Consider the following 13,507-nt stretch of genomic DNA (forward strand, 5'->3'; position numbering starts at 1 on the left):
AGTAACAGCAAAGGAGAACAAGTAGAGCAAGAAAGCAAATAGGAAGCAGAAGAGCCAGAATCAACATGATCCGTTTTTTCCCCACATTGCCAAGCCTCCAGAGGATAGACATACTGAACTTCTATCGTAGTGCATGCAAAACTTCCAACCCACTATTTCTTAGTTGCAACACTGTTTAAATATGAAATATTAGAGCTTGCATTAAAAAAAAAAAGAAAAAAAAGAAAAATAAATAAATATGAAATATTAGCAGGAGTTTATGGGGAAGAAAAACAGGGCCAGGATCACAAAAGTTTTGGAAATGTTATACATTTCACACTCCTCTCCTTCAGACCTGTTTAATTTAGGCTTTTCTCAAACCACACTGCACTGTGGCTGGCTTCTTCCCTCCTACCCTTCAGGGGAGGGGGATAAGCAGGAAGTATCTTTTTAGCTAAGCTCACACAACATGTATGGTCACTTAGGATGAATTTAAAATAAGTAAGCAAGGCAAGCTTATTTTAAAAATAAAACTAAAAAGTGACAGTACTTCCACTGTATTCCAGCTTACCTTACCTCTTCTGCACTTTTTTTTTTAGCGTATTTATTCCTTTTTGTTGCCCTTTTTTTTGTTGTTGTTGTAGTTATTATTGTTGTTGTTACTGATGCTGTTTATTGTTGGATAGGATAGAGAGAAATGGAGAGAGGAGGGGAAGACAGAGAGGGGGAGAGAAAGATAGACATCCGCAGACCTGCTTTACCACTTGTGAAGCAACTCCCCTGCAGGTGGGGAGTGGGGGGGGGCTCAAACTGGGATCTTTAAGCCAGTCCTTATGCTTAGTGCCACCTGCACTTAACCCACTGCGCTACCACCCGACTCCCTTCTTCTGCATTTCTGACCCACTTCTGATTTGCTTCAGTCTCAGAAAAGCCCAAAGGTCTTCTGGGTTTACCTCTATTTCTCCTGGTGTAGGAAGAAAGCAAATTAAGGAGACTTACTTTGCCTTTAAGAGGGGGCATAAGTATGATGTTTAACAAGAAATTAGAATATGGTTAGGGGTAGGACAGCTCTGGAGTCTTATCTGTGCCATATTAGACTGTTACCATCCTACCCTCAATGCTCTCAATGCAACCTGAAATTTTCTTTTAAATGCTGAAAGAATAATCCAGTCACACTCCAAAGAATTTAGTTATATTCAAAGATCACTTGTTTCCTGTTTGTCATTGCTTTTATGCTTATTCAACCAGAAAGGAGTCCTCTGGTTTAAGACAGAGAATGCATTAATGCTGTAAGTAGTTTTAGAACTAAGATGTCAAAGAAAAAAATGAAGGTTTAAAGAAGGCAAGATTGCATTTTTATTTTTTTTATATTTGCTTCAGAAAAGCCCTTTTAATAAAGCCTATGGGAGAACTCTAATTCTCTTCCCAGACCCAACTGCTAATCAATTCCCTGGGCTCCTTATATAAACAGCAGCAGTGGATCTGACAAGGTTGGGTAATCTGGGACTATATCTGAATGGTTGTTTCATAACAAGGAATACAATTCTAGCTTTTCCATTTACTCTGAGGTGGCAAAGCTCTCTGTCCATCTAATGGTTCCAAGTAAACAACCTGAAAGGAAGGTGGCTAAAATAGTACATCAGAAAGAAAACAGCATCTTCTGTATTTGTTTCTTCCTACTCTGTGAAACCTGCCCAGAAACTGTAGCCACACAGACCTAAGGATTTAAAAACATTGGCAGGGTAGGGCTGGGCCTTGATGATGGTGTGGCTATCATGGTGAAATATATAAACCATTATAATGAAACCCATTTTTACCACTTTGTGATCACTTTTTCAGAAGATTTACCATCAAATACATGTGCCCACTAGTCACAAAATGTTAGCACTACAAAGGTGCTTAAATGTTACCATGAGCAAGTACCTCTTTATTTAATATATGGGAGAGAGGAAAAAAAAGATACACAGTTGTTAGCTCTGTTCAAAGTCAAGCATGTGTTGAACTATCAAAAGTAAGGTGTATGGGGGCAATGGTGAAAATCAGAAACAAAATCCTTTTACCTTTTAGACCTAAATATTAGCACATATAAAAATTTATAACTAGGTGACAGGTGGTTGTGCACTTGGTTGAATGTACATGTTAAGAACACAGTCCCACCTGCTGGGATGAAGTTTCACAAGTTGGTGAAGCAGTGCTACAGGTCTTTTTTCTCTCTACCTCAGTTTGTTTCTATTCAGTAAATGAATAAATAAGATTTTTTAAAATTTATAATTAATCAAAGTTCCAGAATTTAGGTAGGAGCCAGTGAGAAGACTTAAGACAAAGGTGAACTAGAAGCAGTTAGTAATTTCTTTTTAAACAAAGGAGGATTAGTAGTCTGGGAGGTGGCGCAGTGGATAAAGCACTGGTCTCTCAAGCATGACGCCCTGCTTTCAATAGACCCCCAACAGCACATGTACCACAGTGATGTCTGGTTCTTTCTCTCTCTCCTCCTATCCCTCTCATTAATAAATAAATAAAACAAAAAACAAAGGAGGATTTGTAATAATAAACAACTCACCACTGACATAAACACCCTAACTAGAAGTAATGTCATCACTAAAGAAATAATAGTGTTTTCCAAGTTATAGCTTCCCCTGTTTCTCTCTAGGCAAAAATGTTTTTGTTTTTTCCCCCTAGACCCCAAAGAAGGTAGATAAAGGACATGGGGCATGGTTCTGGTTATCCAGACAAGGTGACCCTTAGGAACAATCTTCAACCATTAAAATAGGGTTATATCCTAATTCACTTTTCAAAAACCATATTTGGCACTATGGCAGCATCCCATCACCACAGTAGGACCAGTGAGTGTCTTCCCTCCACCCAAGCTGATACTGTTGAAAGAAATCTTGTTCTACAAGTACTTCTAAGTTGGCACAAGTGAGATATTTGGTATCACTTTTGATAATATGAAGCAACTGTAAGACTCCTTTTTGTCTTAAGGAAAGAGCGCAAATGTTATTGAGGCCAACCCTCACTGTTTGCTGATTCCAAAAACTCGATATGTAGAATAGAGTGGGGATTTGAATCTACCTTAGAGGATGATTGTGAGGTTTGGACAACCAACTTGAGCGCAAAGAGCTAAGAAACCACTCAGTTAAGTGCTGAGTAATGTGCTGAAGGGTTAATAGCAAGCATTTCAAACCCCTGAATGAATCGGAACGCTCTGAAAACTGGAAAGGGAGGAAGATACAAAATGGACGAGGTTAAAAGAAAAAGATCAAAACATGCCCTAACAAGGAACAGTTAAAATAAAAGCAAAACCAAACAACAATAAAGCCCATCAGGTTACTAGTCTATTCGCTTCTCTGTATTTAGGATTGATCAGTCTATTCTTAAGAGCAGGACTGCGAGTTTTGAATTCCAAGGTAAAGAACTGGAGGTAGTCCAGAGGACAGCAATAAAAATAATTAAAGGGTTGGGATGAGGTAATTCTAAGAAAAGTTGTTGGAGTTATTTGACATAGAGAATAAAAGACTGAAGAGGTTCATGAAAATATTTAGGGTTAGAGAAGAACACTGTGCTGTGATGGAGAGTGGTGAAAGCATAGCACACAGGGTCAGCAGAAATCCCTGTAGCCTTGGTGGAAAGGGAGGCAGTGGGCAGAACATAAGTGTGCGGGGGGGGGGGGGGGGCAGCTCTTCTTGGAGTGGCATAGATGACGTGTGGTTCATATTTAGACTTAAGAGAACCTCAAATTTCATGAGGTCAGTCCCAGAAATTTATACAAATTATTCATGGTGACTGTAAGAATCTCTAAGTTTAAAAATTCACAGTATCATTAGGAAATGTGTAGTGTATAGGACTGTGAGTATTGAGAACTCTATGTAGGAGCTATAAATGAAGTGCACGTGACTATCAAAACAAACAAAACACCTGAATATAAAGGGATACTCAAGGACCAATCAATGGAAAAATATAGTAATTGCTGATTTTCAAGTCTTTGAATAAATCAGTGGAGGCATTCAACTGGTTATACTGGAGGGAAATAATTCTGATGGCTTGAGTCTTCTATTTTGTCAGACATACTAATTTGTCTTACTGTTTAAAAAAACGTGATATTGGACAATAGAAAAAATAACTTTCAAATAAACATATAAAAATTATATTCATAGCTTATATTTAAAGTACATTTAAAACCAATTTAAGATTTGACTTATGAGATGAAAATTTTTTATTTCACTAAGAAGGGAAGGTGAAAACTCTCACTGCTGATAACTTATTGGGCAAAGAATTGATCCCATGAGTACAGATACCTGGGGAAGCCATGAATTGTTGTTAAACCAAACTAAATGTATCTAAGCTAAGCACCAAGTCCCAAAAGGATTGACTTTATTCCAAAGAAGTACTTACTAGAGCCACTATTAGAGCTTCTGAAAACTGAATACATTTGTAACTGGGTTAGTGATGGGAAAATACAGAGATGCTGGATTATACCAACTCATGGAAAGATGTTTATTAAGGGATCTGGTTGTTCAAGAGCATTTATGTTCCCCAGTGAATATCCTTTCATCATTTATGACTCAGTGACTTGTATATCATTAAACTGACCAAGGCCTCAAAGAGCTTGTCCTCACTCTTGCTATTTCTTTCTACAACTGTTAATAGTCATACTGAATAGAGTCTATAATATTGTTAGGGTGACTGGTTATACAGAAAAGGCTCACCTTTTTGGTGTGATGCCATACTCCTTGCCTCCCCTTAATGTGATGGAAATATAAGTGAAATAATGGAAAAGCTGGTGGGGGTAGGTTAACTTTTAACCTATCTGAACTGATGAAGATGAAAATCCATAGACAGCACTACAGTTGAGATATCACAGAGCCATCACTAAAGCTTTTCCATAAGTGCATTTTCATTTTATACTTCAGCAGCAAAACTCTCTTGTGAGAAGATTCTCTGAATATAAGTAAACTCTGTAACAATGAGGCTATCAATTCAAATTCTACCAATTTGTAGTGCAAAACAAGAAGTACAAAAACCATCATTGAAATTGCATCATCCAGTGACAAAGAAAACACAACAGACCCTAACACTGTTACAATATCACACAGTAGACTAACTTGCCCAGATCCCAGTATTATAAAGTAATAACAGTTAACAGAGGGTTTTAAGATTTGTGAAAGAAGTAAATCTTGCAGATGGAGGGAAGAGGTTAAGGAAACGTTGGGGGTCCTGTTGCATGATGCATGATGTAAAAAGACCTAAGTTGTAGCTGAGAATATTCTGCAAAGAACGTTCATGGGAAGATGAGAAACTGTACCCATGTGTCAACAACTGCACTGTAAATCATTAAAACTCCCAATAAAATAAACAATAAAAATACATAATACATTTTGAAAATAAAAAAAAAGAAGTAAAATCTTCCTACTTGATCAGTGACTATGTTTTCATTAAATTAATGTTACCCATATTTACCTACAAGGATCTTGAATTATTCCACTCAATCAGCAAGAAAGAAAAATGTATCTATACAAACCTACATATGGTCCACCGGGTTTGATAACTTTTGTGCTTCGGTTGCGAGATTCCTCTTCTGCTTGGGTCATCCTTTCTCGTGTCATCTGATACGAGTCATTTGTTGCACACACTGTAATTTTATCTTGTATAAATCCCAGACAATTGAGCTGGGAGGCTCCAGAGCTGTCAAGTAAGAGTGGTTTTGTGAGAGAAGCCTCTAAATGCAATCAAGATTTGTATAATTCCGGTATCAGCAATGCAAATAAGAATTTTGTGATCCCCCCCAAAATTTAATGTAAATATTTAGATTCTTCTTTTTATTATCTTTTTTTTCATATTTTAGATTGGATAAAATGAACATTCAGAGACCAAATCCATGAGATTTTTTATAAAAATCCTTATTTAGATGGTCATATTTTTTTAAAAAACTAAATACCGCTAGTGGTGGGGTAACAGCTCATCTGGTAAAGCACACACAAGGGCCAGGCTTCACACCCCCATACTACTAGTAAGTTGGGTAAAATGGTAAAGAAATGCTGCAAGTGACTCTGTCTGTCTCTCTCTCCCCCCTGCACTCTCAATTTCCCCTTTCTTTATGCTGGATAAATAAAATAAAAACAACTAAATACTGCTTATATTCTGTAAAACCATAATATATAGGTCTAACTAGATAAAACATACCTACCACACTTCTTTTTATTTTTAATAAAATATTTTATTAAATATTATGGCTAAAATACTGCCAAGCATTATATCTTACTTTGAGAAATCAGTAATGAGAAAGAGAAACCAGAGTATCATGCCGGTTGGTATATGTAATGGTAGGGGTTGGACTTGGAAAGTCACACATGCAAGTTCAGTACTCTGCCTGTTGAGTCACTCCCTGATAGGAATTACAGTTTACTTTGTAGTTACTAGCCCAAAGGTCCTAAAGTGCTATAAAATTATCATGTTGTTAAATTTCCATGTAAGAGTCTTTTCATACAGCAAACATTAAGAAAATACTGTACATGAAAATAATCATAAATATTAACGTTGGCCCAGAAGATAGTTTCCCAAGTATTATGCTACTTCATGGATAATGGTAATAGTTACGCTGATATTTAAGAAAGAAATTTGCTGGCTGGTGAAATAGCATAATGCAAATATAACTTAGTCTGCAAACAGACTTTCATGCCTGAGACATTGAATGTCTCAGGTTCAATCCCAGTACTACCATAAGCCAGAGTTGAGCAGTCCTCTGATAAAATAAATTAAAAAATTAGAAAGAAATTAGTATTAGATTGGAATAAGAAAGTAATAATAATGCCTGTATAGCTCTGATACTGTATTTGAAAATTTAACTGGAAATAACTTTGTTGGTATGCTAAGAAATGAGGTCTGATGAAATTTTGTGTAAATATGCTATTATTATCTGTACAAATTCTATTTTAAAAAAATCAGCTCATCCATCTAATATTTATTGGGTAGAGACTGAATGCCAGACTATGTATGAGGCCCAATGACTATGGCAAGAAGCAGATCAGCTATGGCTTCTCCAAGGAACTTTGTCTAATGGGTGACAAGAATGAGCAAACTGGAAATTATGACAGTGTGACAAGTGCTAGGATTAGGTAGTTTACTAGGAAGGATATTTCATGTGGACATGTGGGTGAGGCAAAGGCTTCCTAGAGAAAATGATGCCCAAACTAATCTAGAAGGAGGACTATACATGGATGAAGGATGACAGAAATATTCTATGAGATAAGATAACCTATCTGTGAGACACGGGGTGAATGGGAGAGTGATTTCAGTTTGGCCAAAGAAAGTTGGAAAGGACAATAAGAAATGATGTTGGAAAAGGCCAGAGAGAGAGAGAATTTACTGAGTCTAAGTGTATATGCCTTGGTGTGTATAACAAAAATGCTGGGCTGTCAGAAAAGTCATGATCCACTAGATAGAACAGACTAGATTATTAGAAAGGGCTTTGGAGGAACAAGCTTTAGAGGTGATGGCACCACAGTGGCACCTGTGGTTAGGACTTAGGAAACCTCAATTCTCATTCAACCCAGTCAATCACTTACGAGCAATCTATATAACTGCTTTAAGCCAACTGTGAAATGAAGGAATGGAACTAACTACTCAGTTCTATAATCAGTTAGAGTGATATATGATAGAAATTTCTGCAATGGTCAAAGCGTTTTTATCTGTGTTGCCCATTATCACCAGTCATCTAGCTATTGAAGTCATAACATGTGAGTGAAGCACTACACTTTTAATTGTGATTTAAAAAAAATAATAATAAATTTGGCATGGTATATCATCCTTTCTTTTATCTATTTATTTATTTTCCCTTTTGTTGCCCTTGTTTTTCATTGCAGTTGTAATTATTGTTGTTGTTACTGATGTCGTCATTGTTGGATAGAACAGAGAGAAATGGAGAGAGGAGGGGAAGAGAGAGAAGGGAGAGAAAGTTAGACACCTGCAGACCTGCTTCACCGCCTGTGAAGCAACTTCCCTGCAGGTGGGGAGCTGGGGGCTCAAACCAGGATCCTTGTGCACTATAGTGTGTGCACTTAACCAGGTGCCCCACCACCCAGGCCCGAAGCACTGAGCTTTTATCTCATTTTAATAAATTGAAGCGCAGGGGCCAGGCGGTGGTGTACCCAGTTGAATGCACACATTACCAGGGTCTGAGGGCCACACTCATCACTTGCTGGACAAAGGAACAGTGTGAGCTTCACAAGCAGTATTTCTGCAAGTATTTCTCTTTCTCTCTCAACCTTTCTCAGTCCTATCAAATAAATTAAAAGGAAAAAACAAATAATAGTGATAGTAATAATACACACACACACACACACACACACACACACACACACACACACACACACACGGCCACCAATAGTGGTAGATTGGTAGTGCTGACACTGTGTACCAGCAATAAGCCTTAGGGCAACTAAAAGGGAATTTTATATATATTTACATGTGTCCAGTGATAAAGTTGACTGTGTATGAAAGTTCACATAATCTGTAGCATATTGTTTATAAAAAATTCTAAGTTTGGGGTATGCGATTTTTAGAGAGCAAAATAGCATATAACAGAAAATAGAAGATTCAGATAATACAAAGTCACCAGAAACTTGGGAAATTTAAACTCCCAGTGAAGATTCTCTGAAATTTTATGTATTTGTCTTCCACCTTTAATTGAACATTTTTTCTTTTGTCTTTCTCCCATGAACAGCAAATGTTTATACAGTTTCAAGTACTGTACAGATTAGAGATAGTAGTGAACAAATCTTGGACAGTCTTGGCTAGTGTTAAAGCCTAGTGTTCGAGGGAGGTTGGGGGCTTTATGGCCTTGTCTTTATCCATAGATAGAACAAGCTCTCCCCTACTCAAGGAGCCCATTCTTTAATCAGAAACAACCATAACAAAGAAGAGTGAAACAAATAGCATATTGTTTACAAAAGACTTCAGCAGATAAGAGTCCCATGGGACACTGGGGTGAGAGGTGTGTATTCTTTCTCTCCCCTCTCCCACCTTTTTTTTAAAACGCATTTTTTAAAGCCAGAAGTGACTGCTATATATGGGTTAACTTCTAGTTTCTAGTCTTTTAAAATATTTTTAAAACAAATATAGCATTTATTAAAAAAAAAGACCACATAAGATTCAAGTAAGATTTACTCTTGAATGTGAGATTATATATGTAGTGAATAAAAACTTAAAAATGCCTTCAATTAAAACAAAGTTTTATACGCAAAAAAATAAAATCTGTCCAACTATCTTCACATCGGCTGAGAGCAAGAATCTTATTTTTTTTCTAATTATATCACAGCAACAGAATTCTTAACACACAACAGGTGCTTATTATTCCTCAAATAAATGAGTTCTGTAATGCAATTCAATAAACATTAAATAACCACTACATATCTTATTTATTACCTTTAAAACAACATTGAATAAAAACTATCCCTTTAATATACCTGAAAAGTACTTACCTGGAAAATGTCTGCTGGATGCAGTCAAAGCTGCCTTGAGGGTTGTCTTTACCGACATTTGACAAATAGAAGTTAAAAGTATGTACTTCACTTGAGGGATTGTTTTTGGGAATTTTGACAAGCTAAAAGGGAAGAAAAGCAAAACATCTCAAATTATAAATTTCCCATAGAATGATCTGATGACTGACTCACTGCTTTTCAGTTGACAAGAATTTTATATCTAAACCCTGGATGCAGGGGCGTGCACACAGTCCCCTCCTCCCTTCTCCCCACTCCCCCCCCCACAAACACACACATAGTGATGGGGACCAGGGGCTTGGACCTGGGTCCTCATGCATGGTAACATATATGCTCAATTAGGTACAGCACCACCAGGTCCCTTGATATATATATTCTTTAACGGTAGTTTGGGAGGACTGAACCTGGGCTTTCAGAACCTCAGACCTGAGTTTCTCTTTGCATAACCATGCTGCCTACCCCAACCTGATACATGTTTTACAGCATTTAAATTACCAAATTATTCAAAGAATTTGGCAAGCATACCTTTAATTAACTACATTTTAATGTCCATTTTCTACCCTTAAGTGTCAACAATCACTTCTATTCAGTAATTGGCTTATAGGAGCAACTCTTTTGGTTACAAACTGACAAATGATAACAGTTTACATGGAAAGTTATTAGTGAATTTGCTTAAAAACCTCTCTTTTGAGATATACAGATTCTGTCCTTGACAGACATCACACACACACACACACACACACACACACACACACACACACACACACACACACACACACACACACCCCACTGAAGAACAAAAGCAGAGTACGGTAAATGTCATAATTCTATTCCATCAAAAACCAGCTGGATGTTCTCCCCTGCCCTGTGTGTCCTTTATTCATCCTGGTGTTTACAGAACAGAGTTAGCAGCCCACAGATGATGTCTACAGGCATTCCAAGGCCAAGCCATGGGCAACACTGTCAGTTAGGCAGATGTTTTCTATGTTCCTGTCCAAGGTCTGGTTTTCTCTACTAGACAGGAAACTCCCAAGAGTAAAGGAGGCAGATTGCTCTAGATGACCAAACCCTATGTCCTGAACACATGGTAGGAGTTCAGTATGTTATCTGCAAACAAACTAGAAATTTCTCACCACTCCTTGGTCAAACACTTTACCCAGCCCTTGGGTTTACAGAGGCCATCACAGTGTTAAGTAACAGTGGAAAAAAGGATTGCAAGAATGTTAAGTAGGACTTCATAGTCCTTGGCTACAACACAGTTTACTAGTAATTTTGCAGAGCAGCAGTAGAAAGGAAAAAGAGTTTTACAAACCCTATCCTATTCTCTCAAATTTGTCCTTCCCATTACTGGAAGACTATGACTCTAGAGTTCACTGGTTGCCAAGTATAAACATGCTCATGAATGTGTTAGTAAGCATACACAGGTCTAACCTCCACTTAGCACTGTAGGATGCCTTGTAAGTCTGGCTTGCTCACTTAAAAACAAAAACAAAACAAAAAAACTCCTAACCTGTAGTCTACAGAAAGTACATGGAGTGGTCAATGCCAATCCATAACTTCCCCAAAAAAAGGGGAGAGGAGGGGAGGGAGAAGGAATGAAAGATGAATAAGGAAGATGGTTGTTGTGTCTAGCACATAGAAAATATGCAATAAATGTTTACTGAAAGAGTAAGAAGAGAACAACAAGTGTCAAGGAAATTGTATTTGTCAGAGAAAGAGTTTTAAAGCTGACTTGGAAGATTTTTTACATCAAGGTGTGGTTTGCTGTCTCCCCCAACCCTCTGCCCCAACACACCATGATTATCACTGGGGCTCCATGCCTGCATGACGAATCCATCGCTCCCAATGCCTATTCCCTTTTTTTTTTTTTTTTTTGCTTTTCCCCTCATTTTTTCCTCTTTATTGGGGGGATTAATGGTTTATAGTCAACACTAACATGCAGTAAAATAAAATAAAATAAAATATAGTACATGTGTAACATTTCTCAGATTTCTTTTATTTAAAAAAATATTTTATAGGGTGGGGGAGATAGCATAATGGTTATGCAAACAGACTCTCATGCCTGAGGCTCCAGAGTCCTAGGTTCAATCCCCCACACCACCATAAGCCAGAGCTGAGCAGTGCTCTGGTGTTTCTCTGTGTGTGCGTGTCTCTCTCTGCATTTCTCTCAAAAATAAAATAAATAAAATATATATAAAAAATATTTTATTTATTTTATATTTATTTTCCTTTTTGTTGCCCTTGCTTTTATCGTTGTTGTGGTCATTATTATTGTTGTTATTGATGTCGTTGTTGCAAGATAGAACAGAGAAATGGAGAGAGGAGGGGAAGAGAGAGAGGGTGAGAGAAAGATAGACACCTGCTTCACCACTTATGAAGTGAGCCCCCCACAGGTAGGGAGCCAGGGCTCAAACCGGAAGCCTTGCACTTTTGCGCCATGTGCACTTAACCCACTGCGCTACCGCTCGACCCCCCATTTCCCAGTTTTCCACATTAACAATTCAACCCCCACTAGGTCCTCCTCTGCCATCATGTTCCAGGATCTGAACCATCTCTCCCACCCAGAGTCTTTTACTTAATCCTCTAGAAGTCAGAGAGAGAGCAGAAACCAAAGGAATGCTTCTTTGGGATAAGACAGTGCAAAGTTCACCTACACAGTGGTGCAAAAGTACTCATTGAGGGCTGGGGAGACAGCAAAAGGTTATACAAAAAGACTTTGGTACCTGATTCAACCCCTAGTACCACCATAAGCTACAGCTGAGCACTACTCTGGTAGAAGGAGAAGGAAAAGGGAATGGGAAGGGGGGAAAGTGAAGGGGAATGCAGAAGGGGTGATCAGCTAAAATTAAAAAAATAATTTTTTTTGAATAGAAATAAAGTTACTATTCCCGTATTTGGGAGCTACTCTCTTCCTCCATCCAGCTTTCTAGTCCTACTATCTCCAACTCTTAATACCATCTCCCCAGAAAATACCTTTAGCCCACCTGCAAGTCAGTTGTCGGGCTCTGACAAAAATTAGTAAACTCATGGGACCCTTGGAATATATCTAAAATAGATTTCCAAGATCCTTCCAACATGAAGGCCCCAATTCTCATCTGCTATATTGTTACCTATAGTTTCCTGGTTATTAAACAATTTTTTCTGCTTTATATCTTAATGCTTTTCAGCCACCAAGTTGTAGGTGCTACCATGACACCTCTACTCGAGTAGAAGTAAATTTTTAGTGACTAAAAAAAAAAAAAAAAAAAAAAACAGTGGATGGGGGTAGACAGCATAATGGTTCTGAGGAGACTCTCATGTTTGAGGCTCCAAAGTCCCAGATTCAGTCCCCTGCACCCCCATAAGCCAGACCTGATCAGTGCTCTGGTTTAAAGAAATAAAATAAAAAACATAGTCATTAACAGAAAAGGCTAAAGGCAAACTAAAAAGAAGCAAAAATAAAACAATAAAGCACAAACAACTCATATACTTACTGAAGTGGTTAAATATATGTGCTATATTTAAGTTAGAACTGTAGTTCTCAACAACAGGAATATTTGCTCTAAGATAGTACTACTGGCATGCATCCATACAACTATCTGTACTCAAGAATTACCCAGTCTAAAATATCAGGAAGGCTAAGGTTAAAAAACTAAGAATTAAAAATAGAGGCGGTAGGGGTGGGGAGGAGGTGGTGCACCTGGTTTAGTGCACATGTTACAATACACAAGGATCCAAGTTCAATCCCCAGGTCCCCACCTGGAGAGGGGAAACTTAGTGAGTAGTTAAACAGTGCTAAAGGTGTCTCTCTGACTTTCTTCCTCTCTATCTCCTCCTGCTCTTTCTATTTCTGACTGTCTAATTAATAAAGATAATTAAAAAATTTTTTTAATAGAGGCAGATAAATCCTTAGAGAAACAAGAGAATTCTGACTTTTCTCACTTCTGAAAATGAGTGAAGTAGAGGAAGAAAAATTATCTTTAAATGTACATGTACATTATTACGTGTATTTAGATACTGAGGGGACTAGATAGTGATCTGCTTTTTCTGACTCT

General features: G+C 37.7%; 1 protein-coding gene across 1 annotated transcript in view; it reads right to left on the bottom strand.

The window, feature by feature from the left end:
* ELL2 (elongation factor for RNA polymerase II 2) overlaps positions 1 to 13,507 on the bottom strand; it is a 77,627-nt gene that overhangs the window by 18,973 nt on the left and 45,147 nt on the right. Inside the window, exons 3-4 of the mRNA XM_007531422.3 lie at positions 9,456 to 9,577; positions 5,498 to 5,661 (exon numbers count right to left, since the gene is read on the bottom strand). Coding sequence (XP_007531484.1) covers positions 5,498 to 5,661; positions 9,456 to 9,577 — 286 coding nt within the window. The remainder of the gene's footprint in view (positions 1 to 5,497; positions 5,662 to 9,455; positions 9,578 to 13,507) is intronic.

The sequence above is a fragment of the Erinaceus europaeus genome, chromosome 11 (genome assembly GCF_950295315.1).
Source record: "Erinaceus europaeus chromosome 11, mEriEur2.1, whole genome shotgun sequence".
Taxonomy (NCBI): Eukaryota; Metazoa; Chordata; class Mammalia; order Eulipotyphla; family Erinaceidae; genus Erinaceus; species Erinaceus europaeus.